Source organism: Corvus cornix, chromosome Z, assembly GCF_000738735.6.
Source record: "Corvus cornix cornix isolate S_Up_H32 chromosome Z, ASM73873v5, whole genome shotgun sequence".
NCBI lineage: Eukaryota > Metazoa > Chordata > Aves > Passeriformes > Corvidae > Corvus > Corvus cornix.
Window position 1 is genome coordinate 68,389,675 of NC_046357.1, and position 20,154 is coordinate 68,409,828.

Below are 20,154 nucleotides of genomic sequence, written 5' to 3' on the forward strand. Positions count from 1 at the left end.
TGTGAGAGAAGGAAATTTTCTTCTTCCCATATTTCTTAAGTTACAAGTGAAGTCAAATTACAGGACCGCATACTGTTATATATTCAATTACATGTATGCCACTTAAGTCACCAACAAATTTATGCCCACAAGGAAATTAGAACACCTGCTTTTACTAGGTCATTCACAAAGGGGAATAAAATAAGTCCTTTTAGCTGTGTGGGCTTTTTTCAGCATCAACTGCTGACATGTTCAGTTTTTACTTTCTAATATCTTGAGCTAATATGAAGAGTGATAAGTAGTAGATTTCTGAGAAGGCATTAGCTGCAAATTCAGTTCTGATGTTTCTCAGGCCACTGAAACTGTATTCAAAAGACATAGCTCATATTTCATTTTTGGAAAAAATCAAGGAAGATAGCTCACCATCTTCAGGAATGGAGTTGCTGTGTCGTAATTATAAGCACTTTTGTCCTTTAAGATAAGAATATGAGCACAGTCAATTATCACTTTCTTCAAGTTCATTATTGAATGGAAAAGCCTGTTAAAACATTTAAAATCTTAGTTAGTTTTCAATTTTTTTTATTCAATGTGGTAATATCAAAATGTAAAAACATTAAAGAACTCAAAAATATGAGCTGCAGATAAGTAAATAATTTTTTTAACATCAGTATTTTATGAAATTAAGAACAGTAAGTTGCAACGGGTGACCAGCCTGAAAAATGCAGATGTATCTGAGTTATATTCTTGTCTTGCATACTGAAAATAAGGTACATCTCCTCCTGTCTGCTATGCTACAAAAGGAGTATCCTCAGAATACCAAGTACTTTGTCAAAGTGTTAACCTTAGTAAAGTTTGCAATTTGTATATTTGATTTTCAGTTTCTATAGTGGAGACAAGCCTGAAACACTGGGCACAAAGTCAAGATTGTGTTTACACAGGATTAAGAGAAAATCAGAAACAAGAAGAATATAAACTGTAAACCATATAAACTACCAAGATGTCCACTGTTACAATTCACACAATGTTTACAAATTTCTAAATACAGAGAGCTGGATAATTTTATTTGTAAAGTGAAAGAAACCTTTATTTTACTCTCTCCTAACCAAGTGAATTGTGAATACCTATGACATAGTAGATTAAAACCATGGAATTTAAAAACACTTGTCATGAAATAGTTTAAAACAAGAAGGAGTATTTAAGATGCATTTAAAAAAATTACTTATTTAGTGAACATGCTGTACCATCAGTCTACCTTCATCATCTCAATTAATCAAATTTACTAGTTCTTAACTTTTCAATACGTATTATTTTTCTGAAGAAACCCAAAATTAAAGCATGTGCATACACAGACATCCACATATCATGCAATGTTCTTCAAAAAAATTATATGAAGCAGCTAGCAGAATAATTTCTCAATACTGAGAAATATACCCCCCAGCTGAAACAATAAGCAATGACAGACAAGCAGAAGATTGTCAACATGAAAAAGATTTCTGACATTTAAGAAAGGAAGACCACAGAGGGTGTGGGATTTTCCAAGGAATATACGCTTAAATTAGCACATCTTTGATCATGGCTTAGGACAGACAAATATAAAAAGTTCTCCTATATGGCAGTTACTGAAAAAAAATTTCTCTTATTAAGGAAATCTCAGTAATGTGTCTACCTTTTGAAATACCAAAATTTTGTTTGGACATCAAATTCTTACACAAAGAGTTAAAAAATATTTCATAAATGAAGAGCATGGGTAATCAAATCCACTTCTCATGCAGAGCACCACTACACTATCAGTGGAGTACGTTGCTATATCAAATCTGTATGTTGGAAATAAACACTTCCGTTCTAAAAATGCAAAAGGAAGTTAAGATTTAAGTTTATGTATTTATAATAAATTACCTGGTGCCATAATCCACAACCACCCAATCTTTGGCTGTTCCTGTAATAGCATCATGATGCTGGAAGAGTCCGAGGTTCCTCCTAGCTTCTGTCAGCAATTTATAGTTATCCACAGAAGGAAATACACTCATCTTCTCAGATTTACTGGACTGTACTAAAGCCAAGGAGTAGAGAATTTCAGCTGCCCTGGAATTGCAGAGAATAATCAAGTATTTATATAGGGTTAACATGTAAAAAGCAATACACATTTGATCTAAAGAATAAACTGCAAATAGTTCCATAAGCTCTTTAAACCTTGTTCTTATGCATTTTAGCCTGTTTCTATCTTCACACGGTAGCTATCTGCAAGACTTCTGTGATGGAAGATGGACTTTTAAAATAAAAATATAACAGTGCAAACTGAAATACACACTCATAAATGTGTGAAGGATACAGATCTGGTCTTAAAAATCCCACAGTACGGGTAGAGTGCCTTATAAGAAACATACAATTCCCATTTCAAAAAGCAAATTATTAATCAAATAAAATTGTTTTAAATGAATATATTAAACTGTACCCTGTCCAATATCTATTCTGCCATTTGCACTTAATGCAAACTAAATTCTTCTAAGGGCTTAGAGCACCTCGTGCACCTGCTCTATACATTCACCTGAACGGGAAGAACACTGGATTCCAAAACCCTTATGTCGAACAGAATGCAGAGCCTTCCTCTTCTACATCTGTTGCAAAAGCCTAGCACTAGAATATTACCACTAGATTCTTACTTTTTTTTATGAGAATCTAAATTTATTTTACAAAAAATATCCCCATAATTGCCAGTTATTATGGATATTTGACTAACAGAAATGCCTGCATAAATTCTGGGAAAACATCTGTTAACTTTTTTCTTATCTTCTTTCCCTAAAATGTTACAGTTCTATTTTTGCAAGTCTGAAAATTGTCAGATTCTTTTTCAAAATTTATTAGAGGTTAATGAACACTTCTCAACTATTTGAAGCAACAAAGATGATACAGGTTAATGCCACAAAAAACAAAGAAATCACAACAACTTATTTTCTTGTAATGCTAACTTCTAGGCATGCAAGTAATAAATTTTAAAAAAAGAAGGAAAATAAGTTGACTCTTTAATTTACCCAAGTTCCCAGTGAGGGCATATGTTCAATTTTAAAATAGGTACAACAAAAAAATTTAAAAAAAACCCTTTTATCAGACTATGCATGGTATTAATTGTTAACATGAAAAATTCCTTTGGATTCAGTTTTCTCCTCATCTTTATGCAACACATAGGTGACAGTTCTTTAAAAACTGCAAGTACCACATACCCAACTACACAGAAACGTGCACTGTATATGTAACAGACTAAACTATTTTCATATTGTCAATATTTCATGAACAGGATGAGATTTTGCTCTTGCAGTTTAGGTAACTGCTCAGAAGCTACATACAAAATCAAGGTGTTTAAAAGTTACAATTCTTGTATTTAATTACTAGTGCTAGATTAACCTTAATCACTGTAATTTTAATGTTGCTTAGCGCAAATTCCTACTTCTGTGCATCCCTCCTTCTTTGTCCTATTGCAGCTTTGTGGATACAATATTGCTGTTAGCAAGAATTTTTCCCGCTCTTTTCTAAGTCCGTGAGAGACTCTTCTCTCTCACAGAAGATATTGCAGAGTTTTGTAAACCATGAACACCTGCAACCTTGAAAAGTCTTGTTTATGGTACAGTAGAAAAATATTTTGACAATGGATGTTTTAGGATTTTGGCCAATCACCCCCAAGGGGTGGCTGATCCTTTGACCAATTAGACTATGAAGAAAAAGTCTATAAAAGAGTTTGTAAAATAATTAAATAAATCAATTTTGCTGCACAGTTCCTGCCTGCTGGTTCTTCTCTCCTCCTCTCTACGTCTGTGGGACATGGTGATATCGACAGTGGAAATACAGCTTAATTTGAAAGAAAAATGAAAATATTTTAGTTGAAAAAAAGACATCAGATGTTCATTCATCTAGTGAATAAACCCTGTCTAAAAACACTTTACCTTTTTTAAAAAAATTGAGTTAGCCACTAAACACTGACCTAACTGTACCTATTATTTTAGTCCTTAAAATAAGGTGAGATTTCCTTCCCCACAACTAACATTAATTTAATTTTCTTTTTTATTAATAGGGATGTCTCTCAGATGCAGAGTTTTCCTTTCATGTCTCAATATTTTTCTAAACACTAAAATGGTTCAATGGTCAAAGATGAAAGACACTCAGAAATACATCATGGTATTAGAAAACACTTCAGCTTTTAGGTAAACATCTAATGCCTTTCCATGAAAGCTGTATAAAGCCTTGGTTTTCTCACCTCTGTTTCAAATTACTGCAGATGACCTGAAATAGTTTTTACAAATTTACCTCTTCATTGTAATTTGTAGTATCTGTCCTGGATAGGACACTGCAAGTATACCAAAATTTGCTTCACCGATTTGTCAATGCCTACACTAGCTTACAGTTAAGTCCAGTTTATGTTTAACTTAAATAAATAATTTATCCAAGAGATTTTGAACTCTCAAGATGTAGTATTTTCTATCCATCTGTATGGTTAGAAGTATCACTGTAGTATTCATTGTCTAAATTACTTCACCAATTCTTTTTGCAGATTTACTGTAATTTTTCCCTGTTTACATCAGTAACTAATAAAACCACAGATTGTGTCCCTATCTTGTCCCAAACCATGCTGTTGTTCTTTCTATCTTTTCGTCACATTATATAAACTTCTGGTCCATATTTTATCACCCTTTAAACCACTTCAATCCACCCATCTCTCACTTAAAATTAAAAAGTCAATAATGTCTCAAATCACTGTCAATCTCCATTATAAAATCCTTACGTTTTCTTAACAGTTCTTTACTACCCAAACCCAAACAAACCTTTTTTCAAACAGGAAAAACCTTAAACAAACAAACCCTTTTCTTGCTTAAATGGTTAGTTTTCATATTAGGTCCTGAGGCTGAACACTGGCTTTTAAGTAACAGTGAAGTGCTACTTAATTCTGGTTCTGCTGGAACTTAAAAATATTCATCCTTGGTAAAGAACACATACACATGTGTTGTATGAACCTTCTGTTGTATGAACCTTCTGTTCATGACTCCTTCCCTCACAAACATAGACATACCCCATATACATGGATATATGTTAGCTCAAAAATATTACGGAAATAATTATCACGAGTTCGAGGATTAAATATGATCCTACTGAATTTCCTTTCCTTTAAAGAAATGAAAAATAAAAGACAAAACCCCTACACCTGCTGTTCTCATAGCTATTGTGACATTGGTGAAGATTCTCACAGTTTCTGAAAACAAAACTGACAAAAAACCTGATATTAGAACAATGAGAACATATTTATACATTTTTTCCTTACACGTTATTTACAAAGGATAATGAAAAATTAAAAACCTCCCAGGTACTTTTTTAAACTATACTTTGTTTTAATACCTAAGAACATTGACAGTTTGGTGTTTCTCCAGAGATTCTATACCCAAACCTTTTTCAGAAGTTAAACGCAACTGAAATGAAGGAATCTCTTTAACAATGTAAAGTTGTAAACAGTACAAACAAATTCATATGAAGTTTCTGCAATCTATGTAATAAAAACCAGAAAAATGACAATTAAGTAACCACACCTAAAAATATTAAAAAAATAGACTATGATGAAGCTGAAGGAAATGCTTGGTGCATTTTAAGACACAGAAAGGAAATTAATCAAAACTATGAAAAAACAATTATCTGGATAATCCAATTTATAAGAACATTATCTGTCCTGCTCTTCCTGTTCTCTTGTACATCTTGTCTTCTCCAACAGCAGTATTAAACAACTCTGTTTTCACTGAAAATTAAAGATTCCTATGATGAATCATCCACTTTACCACAGTAAAAACCAGATTCCTTGGAAGAAATAGAACAGGTTCTGCTAGATAGTTTCTGTTCTGAAAGGTACTTGTATCTCCCTCCAAAACACTACTTTCCAAGCTCGCAAAATGCTGCTTTCCACACCTCTCTTGCTCATTCCACTACTGCAGCATCCATTACAGCAAAAAATTGTAATCCTTAAGGAAGGCAATACATGAAATGTTCAGGGTTTACATCATATCCATCTGCCTTAGATTTCTTTCTGGAGCTTTAAAACACAGTTAAATCATCTTATCTTATGTCTGGTACAAGAGGGAACCACTTAAATACTCCATTACCGAAATTCAGCAACTATTTTTTTCTTTAAAGATGCAGACAGTTTTCAGAAGAACAGTAGTCTGAGATCACTTGTTACACAATATTCCTGGCTATTGCTCAGCTTCCTCTAAGAACCTTTGTAAAATTCACATCTTTGTACTTCTCTCTAAAAAAGTTCACAGTATAGCCATAATCCCTTATTGTTTTGATCATATGTGTGCCTTTTGTTTTTGCTGTTAAACTGCCTTTGTCTCAGTTCACGAGTTCTGTAGCTTTGACTCTTCCAATTCTCCAAGATCCTGCTGGTGGGGGAATGAGCAAGGGGCTGCCTGGGGTTAAATCACAACAAATACTTACACATTCATCTCTCCTGTGTGCCAAGAAACACGTTATGAATGTACTGGATGGCAGTATTTACCGTATGTAGGACTCCAAGACTCTGTCCAGGCGTTTATAGAAGGGTCGTGATGTAAAGTACCCACTCCAGTAATGATGATCTCTGTCTGCATAGGTGAAGAAGTCTCCACTTAAAACAGGAAAAAATGAATTGCTGCTCTTTTCACCCAAATTGCTTTCTTTGCGCAGAGCTTCAAAGTAATCAGATAAAGTTCCAAACTGGGCCTGAATTAAAATTAGAATTACTGTAATAAAGTTCCATTTTCATTATGCAGAAATACAAAGAGAATGAATATGCTTGGTTCCATATACATTTCAGAAACATGCCACTCTTCCAGCAGATTTATAGCAGAAAACCTATCCCAAAAATCTTTGAAGTTTCACTGCACACTTTTCAGACAAACTGGATAGCATTTCAAAACTCAATACAAGAAGTACTTTCAAAAAAGCATTTCAACTCAGTACAAGAAAGAGATGGATCTGTTGGAGCATGTCCAGAGAAGAGTCACAAAAATGATCAGAGAAACACCTTCCCTATGAGGAAAAGCTGAGAGAGGTTGTGGTTGTTCAGCCTGGAGTGGAGAAGGCTCTGGGGAGACCTTACAGCAGCCTTTCAATAAAGGAGCCTTACAAGAAAGATGGGGACAGGCTTTTTAGTCAGACCTCTTGTGCTAAAAAAAGAGGTAATAATTTTAAACTAAACCAGGGTAGATTTGCACTAGGTATAAAGGCAACTTTTAATATGAGGGTGGTGATACACTCAAGGTGCCCACAGAGGTTGTGGATGGCCCATCTCTGGAAACATCCAAGGCTGGATTGGATGGGACTCTGGGCAATCTGGTCTAATTGAAGATGTCTCTGCTCATTGGAGGGCAGTTGGATGAGACAGCTTTAAAGGTCCCCTCCAACCAAAACCATTCTACAAATGATGAAATATGATTTTTTTTTAAAGATATAAATATAAATATAAATATGAATATAAATAATATGTATTTATAAATATTTATAAATATTTATGAATATAAAATAACATCTAAATGTCAAGAAGTAAGTGAAGCATTGTTTCATGTCTTACAAGTAAGTCTCTTATACACAAGCTAAATAATACCTCAATATTACCCAAGTAGCTGTCTGGACTAAATAAGAAATACAGTGTAATGTAACAAAAGCATAGTTCTCCTAATCCTGTCTTTTCAAAATTAACTCTCTTGTGCTCCAGATCTTGCTTAACGAAGATGACTAGTGATCAAAACAAAATTAGCATTTCCTTTCAGAAGCTGGTCCTTTTAACTCTGTACAAAGAAATTGCAGTTAGAGATGTAACATGTGGGAGTAAAAAATAAATTCATTATCTTCTGGTCATTTTTAAAAATGCTAAGATATTGTAATAGCAGATCTTTACCGGGTAGGTCAAAAATGGTATCCTCAAGCTTTAGGGGCACAACAAAAAAAAAGAAAAAATAAATGATTGATACCAATGTTGTTAGTATTAAGAAATGTTGTTAAAGAAGGCATAAATGGCAAACTGGATTTTGAATGAAAGTGAAAAAAAAAAGGAAGCTGGAACAGAAGATCACATTACTTTACCAGGAGTATCCTCACCTTAAGTTATAATGATAATATCAAGTACCTTTGTTTGCTATTACTATTATTATTTTTAACAATAAGCATACAATGAGCATGCTACAATTTACAGCATCAAAAACAAGTTTTAGTAAAAATCTTTCAAAAGTGACTTGGAATATAAGGACTATCAGACTATCACTGTGACAACAAAATTAAACTTTTTAATCATTTAAAAAACCCCAAACACTTTCACTTCAAAGTCATTCAGATCATCCAAGTATTTGTTAGGTGGATACAATACGGTAACTTGCCACTTTAAATGGCAGTAAAGCAGAGAAAGATAAATATTGCCCCTGAAATCCCACCATTAGTAAACCTTGCCTTATTTCTAGGCATACTTGGTCTTTTCCCTCACTATCATAGGGACCTACAAGTAGAAAACAAAAACCAAAAACAATACACCAAGAGAAAACACAGAGATGATCTCACTTCTGCATTGAATCAGAGGAGTAGAACCTCACCAGTGGAAGCATCAAAATCAGGTGAATGGAACAGTGAAATAGCCTGGTTGACTCTTCTATTGGCATACAAAAAGACTCAGCTTAATTTATATATAATAGATGCAAAGGAGATCTCTGAATGGGAGATTGAATTCCTCAAGAGCAAAATAGGTATGTTTTACAGTGCTGTACCACATACTTTTAGATCAGAATAGTGGCTGGCAGGAGAATCTCAATGGTAAAAGACATATCCACTAGATAAACATCACAAAGAGCTGTCTGAAAGAGTAAATCTCTCTTCAGATCAGAAAGGCAGAGTAGGCACTCCCTTGTGTAAGCAGTAATATACCAGGCATCTCAGCACTTCAGGAAGAAATGTGAACTCTTCCTTTATGTAATCTAAGTTCTTACATAGCTGAGCGTGTCCTGTTACTTGCCTGTGGAGGTACATTCCACTAGGGAAAGTGCAGAAGAGTGTGGAAGTTCTCCATCTAAGCTCAAATTTTCAAGAATAAATGACATCAGTTTCAAACAAAACAAATAATCAAACCAAACCAGAAAAACAAACAGACCAAAAAATACCCCATCAGACAGGCAACAAATAAGAAAGAAAAAAAGAACAACAAAAACAGAGAGAGAAAAACCTAAGTATCTGAATAAAATGAAAAGGAGAAATGCTCTGATGCTGACAATGCTCCAGCTGATCAAAAATATCCTAGGTATGAAGTGGTAGACAAAGAGGATTTTGTATCTTTTTGTGTGGGTATTAAAAACCAGAAAAAGGGCTGGATACTTCTGTGAGGGAACCAAGGGTTAATGCAATTCCAGATGGGCACACCTAGCCTAATGAAGTGGACTGATAGAATCCTTGACAATGGGCTGAACAGAACCTTTCCAAAAAGGAACTTTCAGATGTCTCAGGACAGCACTGGTCCTTGAAGAATGACTTCAGACTTACAGCCTTCAGTTTTTGCCCCACAAAATCATCCAGCCCTGGTTAGCCATAACTACAGAAAATATGTTGCTGTTAGTATCCAAAGAGTACCAAAGTGTATACCTGTACAGTATATGCATTTTTGACAGAAATAAAGCAAGTGATAGCAGCAATCTTAAGTTTTAAAAGATGGGCTTTAGACTTAAAAAAATTTGAAGAGCCCTCTCCAGGTGTATCTCCGTCCACTAAGACGTAGTGGTCCTTCACCATACATCATGTCGCCTACATCCAATAGGAAACACATAAAATCCAGTTTTCAGATAAGATATAATCCCAAGAAATCATCTTGGCAGAACACAAGCACAGAACTCAGCAGAAAGTAATAACATACTATAGGCACTAGTCAAATGCACAGCTGGAAGAATCAGGGAAGGTCTCAGAAAAGATAAGGAAAAACAGATGCATGCACAAACCACACGAAAGATACCAGACCAGGTTTTTATAAAAACCCGAATGTGAAAGCAGCAACAGTGCACTCTCAGGTGACACTCAAAAAACCCAAGGTTGTGGTCCCCCATTTGTTACTGTCATGTCGAAAGATGATGAAAAGTTGTCTGAATACAGAGAACATCTATAGTACAAGTCTCTAGGGCCATCAGCTTACACATTAGAGCATATGAATGTGTGTTTTAACTCTCACACATAAATGCTGATTTGAAGTGGTACCTCATCTGATAACTGTGTTAGTATACTCAGTCCTTTTGTAGCCAGGTCAGTCTCAGATTTTACCACATGTGCCAGCAATGGCACCTCTTAAGACTTTTTGGTTTGTTTTGGGATGTAAAACCAAGAGGACTCAAATAAAGCAGCAAAATTTTCTTGAACTTCTAGTAAGAAAATACAATAGTTTTAAGTAACAAATCTTGTGAGTCGTAAGTAACAATACCTGAAGCCTGTGAAAACAAACAGGAGCACTAAGAAAACAATTAAAAACCTAATAGCTGCTCTCCAAATTAATCTGGTTTGGAAACTATCTATAGTTTTCAAGCCGGTATTATTAATAGCAAAGGTTTTGTTTTGCGGGGAGAGAAGGTAGTAAAGGAAAAAAAAAAGTGAGCAAGCTACCAAGACACATCAATCTATTGCTAAATAATATATTAAGTCTTGCAGTTGCAAAAACTGAACCTAACAACAATTTCTTTTTTCCGTGAAGAATATCAGAATTTTGGGAAATACTGTTTTCTCCACAAACCAGAAAATGTGTTGTAGTTACCTTAACATGCCACTCAGGACGAGAATTCATATAATCAAACAACTTCTGATAATTCTGGTACTGCTGATCCCATTCTGAGCTCTCAGCATAGCGGAAATCATCCCCAAGTGGAGCCAACAGGACTTTCGTACGGAAAAGTTTTGACTTCTTCCTGTATTGATCTAATATAATCCAAGCCCTTGAGGAGAGAAAAAGAGAAGAGCAATTATTAGGAAGACAGAGGGAAAAAAGTCAGCATTTGGCAAAACAATTCTTAGATACCAAGTTGTGCATTAGGATGACCCTAAACAAGACATACTAAACTCCATTATCCCATTTTGTAACAAAAAGCTGGATGCAATTCTCCCTACTGGGACACCATATTCAACCTACTACTGTTGCAAACACCATGCTAATTAAATCCTTCAATAAGCTTATCAAGCTTCATCTCAAGCAGTAGGGCAGTCTGGACCAATTTGTGCCTGTGCCAAAACTAACCTACAGTTCAAATCATGTTTACCTGCTTTATATTTAGATAACAATCCTAATCCTCTCCAGCTCCTATTTACAATAATAAGCAAGCTCTTCTCATCCCCTCTGGTACCTTCCTTTGATACTTTGCTTCATGTCTTCATGTCCTTGACAGAAAAACTGCCCATAAATTAATCTCTGAGGAACTCCAGCCTTGTAAATAAAACAAGTAATTCAGGAGGAAGTTTGCTGCTAAAAATCACTGTTCTCCATTCAGCCAGTTTCTTATGTGCCTTAGAGCCATCCCTCTTGAATCTTTGAGTCCTGAAAAATTAAATCCACTGCTTTTATGCTTTTGGCCTTAAAAAACCCCAAACAACTCGGAAACAAAATACTCACATGTGCACACATAGAAGAAAGCTGCAGAATTATCCTTCGGCACCTACTAATTCTAGGATGGGTAAACTATCAGTTCCACAAAAGCAATATATTAAGAATCACAAGTCTGATATCTAGGTTATTGAAAAAGTCCATTTTCAACCCTCCCCCTTCAAGTCACAATTATTATCAGCATCTTCAGATGCTGATACCCTCTAATTAAAATTATGTAAATAATTCCCATAGGAAATATAAACCATAGTAACATATTTAAGAAAACAGAAATACAAATTTCAAGGCTTTAAAGACAAAAGAGCAGAAAATTCAGATTCTAATGAGGTTTTTTTGTTTCTTCATGTCTTTTTAATAGACGATCTAGCAAAATCACCTTGCAACTCACACTCTTGAAGAACTGCTATATAAACATTTATGCAAAATTCTAGTCCATTATATTTGAACCCCCTTTTCCTTTGAACCGCATGTCAGGGTTTACTTATTTATCAGATTGCAAAAGTACTGTGTAAACACAAGGTCTGACTGTATTCTGGAGGGAGAACGGGGCCACAACATTAACTTTAGCTAAGGATCCACAAAGTTCTAATGAGACTACAATTTACCCAACCAGTGGCTATCATTACCCTGCCCCCTGTCTATTACTGGATTTATAGTGCAGATTACCAATCAATACTTTCCATGATTTCAACAGGTTGTAAGATTTAAATACAAAAGCTTCCTCACCACACAGCTACCAGAACAGCAGCCACAACACAAGACTTGGCAATGCTTCTTTCTAGGGAGCCAGTCTAACTCAAATTTTCCACATATAGGCTATGGTTAAAAACATACTTTAGTGTTGAGTCTCTTGAAAAATACAGGTTACAGTTAACAGGATATTTGACTCTGACATCTCTCTTCAAAGTCCTTCTCTGGTTTCTTTCCAAACATCCTGTGAAATTTGTAAGTATTGCTGCTCTCCATTTCTTAAAGTACTGATAACTGTGGGATTATTCTATGTTTTTAAGGGGATGGCAAGATCTTCCTCCATTCCAAACCACTTTCAATTGCAAAAACACTGAAGAACATCAATTCAGGTATATCCTTCTAAGTTTCTCTCAAATAACTTCCTAAATCATTAATTCATATAGGAATGTGAAAGTGCCAGCAGAAAGCCCCAGACAGAGCATGGTGAAGAAAAAAAAAACACCTCTGGAGGAAAAAAAAGATTCCAGTGACTGTCATCAATATTTTCCCATTATTGTTCCCCAGTGAAACAGAATTAGATACATTTTGATATGTTTATCCTGCCTATCTGAATGAAAATCTGAAAACGAAGCAGGAGATCAGACATGACAAACCTTTTGTTTTCAAGTTTTCAGACTATCACTGAATGCTTGAGACCTTTCACAAATAAAGAAAACCTTTTTGTACCAGAACTGTCTTCTTTTAATGCAAGACCAAGTATTTGAGTAAATACATATCAAAACAATAAACATGGCTGGTTTTACCCCTTTCTATGTTAAAGGAAGAGGAGCTACAACCACCTGAAGTAGGCAATCACAAACATTAACCCCCAATGCCATCTGGCAGTGTAATTCTGAACACAAATTGCATGTTGTACAATGTGACCATAAGGAGAAAAAAGCTGAAGGGCAAAACTGGGCTCTTGAACAGTAGCTGGTGAAGAGGAAAGTCCTTTCTCTACTGCTTCTCTGAAGCACATAACTTGCAGTACAGATTCTCTCCTATTTCCATGCTTCAGAGAGAAACAAACTGTGCTTCTGCTAACAACTCATTTCCATTCAAGGTAAAAAAAACCTCAACAACCCAGGAAAAAAACCCCCAATACAACAGCTGTTTTTTCTTCCTAGTGCAAAAAGCTTCAGCATTCAAACATATGGATAAGGATGCAGCTTCAAATCAGGGCAAGTGCAAGGGTAGTCTTTATAACCTAAGGTGTTATGAAGTGTAATTAAACAAGTACAGGTTTTCAATTAGGTTGCTGCTTCATTCCTTCTTACCAAGTCACAACTTATGTGGCAAGGCAATGAAAAATCCAACAACTACTAGTCTGAAGTTTTCAACTCAGCATCTCTTTAATGCATATATAAGGCCCTAATAGTATAGAAATCAAAAGCAACAGTCCCAGCTGAGTATTCAAGATCTGGGTTTTATTAATTTTGTTGTAGCTTTGGCATTGAAGAAAGGTCAGCAATCTAAACCTAGTCTCCAAATTAATCAACTTTTTTCAAATTCATGAATCTTCTGTATTTTTTAGTCTTAAAGCAATCAGAGATAAGAGGTAGATTAATTAGTCTGCTGCAAACCTGTAACCTTGGAAAACTTATGATACAAAGATAGATTTTTCAGTTCTGGAACTCATACATCTCATCATAACAATTGTAAAACATGTTATTACAGAGGTCAGATCAACAAACTTTTTGGTTGTCTACAATATTCCAACTTTTCATAAAACACACATAGTGTTTTAGCATTCTCCATCAAAACACTACTTCCTGCATTATAGTGGATTTATTTGAAACTAGACACTAGAAGTGTAGTTCCAGTGTTCCAAATGTAAATAATCCAGGCTTCTAACTCAAACACCATGTGTTAGTTTTACTTTTCCCAGAGGTATCATACAGCATACTGCTGTTTCAACTCCCTGTTAGACATCAAAACTGCTTTTATCTAAAAAAGCTGATGCAAAATATTAAGTTTCAGAGACCATACTGAGATGATAATCACTTTAACTTGATCATATGTTCACTACATACCTGCCCCCATTTATCTTATTCTGTAATATGCTTTGACATGTGAAAACCCATTTCTTTTACAAGATCTAATTTAGATTTTAATGCAAAGGTTGCATCTAGAAAGCACAAGAATTAAGGATAATTAAAAATCAAGACCCTTAAAAAGACTATTCCAAGCAGATACTCTACATTTTATTTACAGCCTCTATGTTTCAGGTATTTGTTAAACAAGCTGTTGCTCTTCTGCAAATATTTGTCTCAGCTAATTGAGATATATTGTCAAGATTTTTTTTTTTACAACTTTGATTTAATGACATATGAGCTTTCCTTCACATTCAATAGGCACTGGGTGTGTCATATTTTTTCTACTTTTCTGCTGTCACCATCATCTTTCATTTCTCTGCTTCAAAAAAACCCCACTTTTTCCTATCATCATACCAATTCCTACCTTTAAATACAGCAATTGTAATGTATTGTGTTTAATTTTGGTTTTATCTTCAGTAATATTTTGTAATTGAATTTTGTTCAAGTGAAGTTTTCATGACGCTTGTCAAAATTTATACTCTGAGAAAAGCAATGCATACTTGACATGTAGACAAGCAGTGCATCATCATCACATCATCACTTTAAAACTTCAGCATCAAGGTCCAAAAAGTCACCCTTAATACATTTGTTATGCTCAGCAATTTGCACAAACTGTAAACAGCTACCTCAACTTTTAACTCTGGAAACCTGGTATAGTTTGAAGCCTGAAGATAGCAACAGGACCATAGAACACAACCATTTTCTGGAAAAACCTTTGGTAGCTTAACTTACTTCCCTTTCTTTTCTCTTTTTTCCTTTTTTTCTTCCTTTACTCTCCCTCCCCAGCTCCCCACCTCCACCCTCTGCACCCGTCACCCAAAAATGAGAAGCAGTTTTGTAGGAGTGTAAATTTGATTCTTAACTGTGGCAAAACTCTGTGTTTCTACTTGAAAACTAGAACTGAGGTTAATAGGAATTTCCACCCTGGGCACAAAGGAACAGGTATTTCCACCCTGGAGACAAAGAAATAGGAATCAGATTAACTTACGGCTTGCACTTCACAAAACTTAGGCCACAGATTGCCAAGTTTTTCAAGGATATACCACAGGAAATATACCACTGTTTGTAGTTACAGCACACATCACGCTGCCCCAAAATGATCCACTTGCAGGGAACTTGCAGTGTTCATAAAATTCACAAAAAACACAGTAAACCAGTAACATGACTACAACCAGATGACTGTGTTCTGACTGTCATTCAGACACTGACTCATGTGTCACGAATAGAAAATTTTTAAAAGTGCCCTTTCCTTAACTACAACTTTTCCTCTAATTTCACTGACAGTTATGTTACCAACTTAGCAGCAAACACCAGGTTATGCAATAGGTATTGTTTAGCCATAACAAGCTTCTTTTAAAATCTTTTACTGGTTTTGGCTGGGGTAGAGTCACAGTGGGCAGTATGGGGCTGTGATCTGTGTTTGCTCTGCTGACAGGGTTGACAACAGAGAGATGATTTTGTTATTTCTGAGCAGGGCTTGCACAGCGCCAAGGCCTCTCCTGCATCTGAACCCATGAGTTTTCTCATTTTACTCTTCTGATTCTGTTCCCCACCCCACTATGGGGACAGTGAGCTGAGTGGAGCTGAGCTGCTCACTGGGGTTGAACCACAGCAGAACTAAATTCACCAAGCTATGCCAGATGTCATCTTTGACCAGCATAATTACATTTTTCTAAAGTTATTTCCTTGAGGAGTATGTAAAAACTGTACCTGTGTTGAACATTTCCAGCATGAATAGCTTCTGGTGGAACTCTCCAAGGACAACTTACTCTTCCTCCAGGAAGCCGTTTGAAATCAAACTGGCAGCAGATTTTCGGATCTGGGCCGCAAGTATGAGGAATATCATAGCTATAGAAAGGCATCATATGACAAAGAATATCCGTACTGGATCCCAAATCTGGAATAAAATAGAGTAAAACTTTAAAATAAGTCCTCTCAGATTTGTCAAAAGTAAATCACTCCCATACATACCTGCCAAGAATCAGTCCAAGAATTGCACTGGAAAAATACCACATCAAGACAATTTCTTATTTTGAATATCCATAACTTGAATCTACCTTATATGTATATATATATATACATATATATATATATGTATGTATATATATATATGTATATATATATACATATATATGTACATATATGTATATATATATACACATGTATGTATATATATATACATATATATATATATGTGTGTATATATATATACCTTATATGTATAAAGAGGGTAAAAAAAGAGATACAGTCAAGATTGGAATGTTCTAGTCAAGCACCAGGTGATTGGGAAAGACAGGGACAAATGTTAGGTGTGTTTTACCCAGGTAAACCTCGTGATTTTTAGAATTTTTGAGGTAATAAAACACATATTTTATACTGCGAGTGGATTAAAACAACTATTGAAAAAACCCAAACATCAAAACAAAACCAAAAAGAAAACAAAGCAAAAGCCAATCACCCTGCTGTCACTGCCTCATTAGCACAATATTTGAATTAGTTGTAATGTTCCTTCTCCTACACTATATTTCCACATAGTAGGAAATAAAGGAGTAGGAGGAAGAAAAAAAGTAAAAAACAAGTAAAGGAATTTTTCACCCTTTTTACTTTTCTTGTGTACACTTGCAAGGAGTATGAGAGGATGGAAAAAACAAGAGAAGGTAAAAGCAAAAATGAAAGTGAAAAGAAAGGAAGATCAGAGGAACAATAGCAACAATATTGTTTTTACATTTAGCGCCTTTCCTAATGCACAGATATTCTCATTCCACTTTCTGTTATTCAAAGAGGAAAAAAAAAAGGAAAAAAATCTGCTAAATTTAAGCTAGATGAAAGGCTTTTTTTAAACAGGATTGCAATTTAAAGTTTTCATGTCTAGACTAACTCTGCTAAATCTCCTCTGTAAATATTTCCATAGTACTTATTCGAGTTCTCTTCATATTTTACCTGTGTAAATTAACAAAATAAATTGACATAAAGGAAGAGCATATACCCCAGTTCTGTCTCCAAAAAAATTCTAGTGTCTTTTGTGTTGCAAAATGTTTTTTAACTGAATAATGAACTCTCTGCACAAGCATATTGGAAAATCCTGTGCGCTTCAGAAGGTAGGCCATTGTTGGTGAATGCCCAAATGGATCAACTGCCCATCCAGACTTTGGTTTTACTCCTGTTGACAAAAGAAAAAAGAAAAAAGGAAAGAAAGTTTTACTTTTCACTCCAAGAAAATCATTCCAATAATTCAAATCAGAGCACTAAAGATAACATTTCCAAGATTATATACCCAGTTAGGTATTAAACCTCCTGCAGAACCCTGGAATTAACAAACTAGAATTAAACCATTAAACAAACAAACAAAAAAACCAAATATCTTATAAACAAGGCATTCTAACAAAATAAAAAACTTTAAAATAGTACTCCTTGTTGCTATGCTGTTTCAATTTTGCATCAAACATCTTTATTTGGAATCATTAATTAAATACATATCTTCTTTCACTTAAAGTAGTTTACAGACGGTACAATAGGAAAAGAAAGTTGAAAGAAAATGAATGGATGTGGATGGATTAATGAGGTAGCTTGTTGATATTTCACTGTTATTTAAATAAGGTTAATCTTTTTTGGCTTCAGAACTAAATTTTCTTTTGATTTATTAGTTTGTTGATCAATAGAATCATGTTGATTAATACTCTTTTCACTGAACTTCATGCTAGTAAATAAAGAAGCTACATCTGATTCGTTTTTAATTAATCAACATGGTTCCTTTGGCACTTTTTACTGTCTTTCCAAAAAAAAACCACAGTAAAGAATGCATTACCCTTTCATTAGGTCTTCCTTCCCCCTCCAATTATGTCAAGCTGTGTTTATGGAAATTGCAATCTAAGAAAAACAGTGAAACAGCTTTCCAAAATAATTTCAGTTAATTGGATGAAATAATCTCAATTTATTATTAAAATCACTGTACAAATATTTTCTATATAAAAAAGTTTCTCTCTTCTTACGGAACTAAACAAAAGAACATCCCAAAGCCAGCAAAACAGTTCAGCCAATGTAACTGCAATCAGTAATTCCCAATTCTAACATTACATTGGGTTTAGGCTTTATACTACTACTGTACTACTACTATACTATACTACTACTACTACTACTACTGCTGCTGCTGCTACAACTAAATTTTGTAATTTTTTTAAAGCCTTATAAAAGAGAAGCTAATGAATTCAGAGCCCACAGAATTGATCCAAACACATGAAAGAAATATCAACTTTTAAGTAATTTTAAGAATTTCATCATAATTTTTAAAAGACAGAAAGGGCAATTGAAGACGATTTGTGATACCAAACATGGGATCTAAAATTCAGCATGATCTAGTGTTAATATTCGGTTATTCCAATATAATACGCATGTCTTACATTGACCAAGACAAAATGCTATGACATAAAATAGTTCAAATACACTTTGTCCAGAAACTTCTATCTGCAAAGAGGAATGGCAAATACTAGACTTCATCCTACAGCTTCCTTTAAACGGTGTGATTTAGTGTTTCAGAAAAGCAGAGTAAAGAGAGCGCCTTCTAAGCATCTCAGAAATTTAAAAAAAAAATTATTTTCCTATCGACTTCTTGTATTAACATAGTTAAATCTTAGATCAATGTACATACCAAGGTTCTTTCCTAGCCACTGGTGTCCTTCTATCAGTTGGTCAATTAAAGAAAAATAATGAGCAGAAGCTTCATCAGGCATGACCCATCCTCCTGTTACTATTTCAAATTGTCCATCTTTTATTAACCTGAAAAATACATAAATCATATTCAGAATCTTCCATATGAAAACACACTCTTAAAATCAATTTCTGTATAATCAACAGGCATTTTCCAGCAATTTGATGCCAAAATCTAAATTGTTTGTGCTACTTCCATCACTGGACTATATTTCTTTAATCAAACAGGGAAAAAATGAAGTGTTGAACAGTGAAGTTTTTAACGCCCTTATGCAAGGAAAACTAGCTCTACTGCATGTGCCACATTAGATTTTTTTTAAATTAGGAAGAAGGCTGTTTCCTGCATAGATTACAAAAATAAAAATGTATGTGCCACAGTACTGAAGGCCAGCTGACCAAGATGCCTAGACACTGCACATTTCAAGAGCTGCTAATATCTCCCCATCTTTGATCTAATATTCTTTTTAGAGTTTTAGGGAGCTGATAGATCTTCGAAGTTTACTGTATCTACAAAGGCTTCAGAACATCTCACTCATTAAAATGCCTTCTTGAAAAAGGTCACAGGATGGCCCAGTCTCTCTATTGTCAGTGAACATAAAGATGATGATCCCAGCATCAGGTTGTCCCTACAGTTTCAGCACTTATGTTGTATACAACAGCATAGAAGTGCTTAATGAATTCAAGAAAAAAATACAGTGAACTCATCAAAACTTAGTCCCATCACAGATGATACCCATAAGAGTAACAAAAAAGCATGCAACAAAAATAATCTCAAGTGTAGCTTCTCCAAGTCTTACAGCAGCTTAACCAATACCTGATTCCCCTGAAGAGAAGACACAGTTCCTTAGTGATTCTCATTTACTGTTTACTGCGTTCCCAGGGTTATTTTTAATGTCACAAAACCACACAGCTGTGCTGTAATACTCAACCACTGCACATAAATTTTTAAACAAGTAGTTTTTTACCTAGATTCCAAGATTTCCACCTTTACCTAACCTTTGCAGCTGTGATCTCACAGACTTAATG

General features: G+C 34.8%; 1 protein-coding gene across 2 annotated transcripts in view; it reads right to left on the reverse strand.

The window, feature by feature from the left end:
* The window catches only part of MAN2A1 (mannosidase alpha class 2A member 1), a 112,049-nt gene that overhangs the window by 58,553 nt on the left and 33,342 nt on the right, over positions 1-20,154 (reverse strand). For both annotated transcript variants that reach the window (XM_039566682.1, XM_039566683.1), the window contains exons 5-11: positions 19,070-19,197; positions 17,411-17,584; positions 16,135-16,321; positions 10,760-10,937; positions 6,509-6,711; positions 1,876-2,061; positions 403-517 (exon numbers count right to left, since the gene is read on the reverse strand). In XM_039566682.1, coding sequence (XP_039422616.1) covers positions 403-517; positions 1,876-2,061; positions 6,509-6,711; positions 10,760-10,937; positions 16,135-16,321; positions 17,411-17,584; positions 19,070-19,197 — 1,171 coding nt within the window. The remainder of the gene's footprint in view (positions 1-402; positions 518-1,875; positions 2,062-6,508; positions 6,712-10,759; positions 10,938-16,134; positions 16,322-17,410; positions 17,585-19,069; positions 19,198-20,154) is intronic.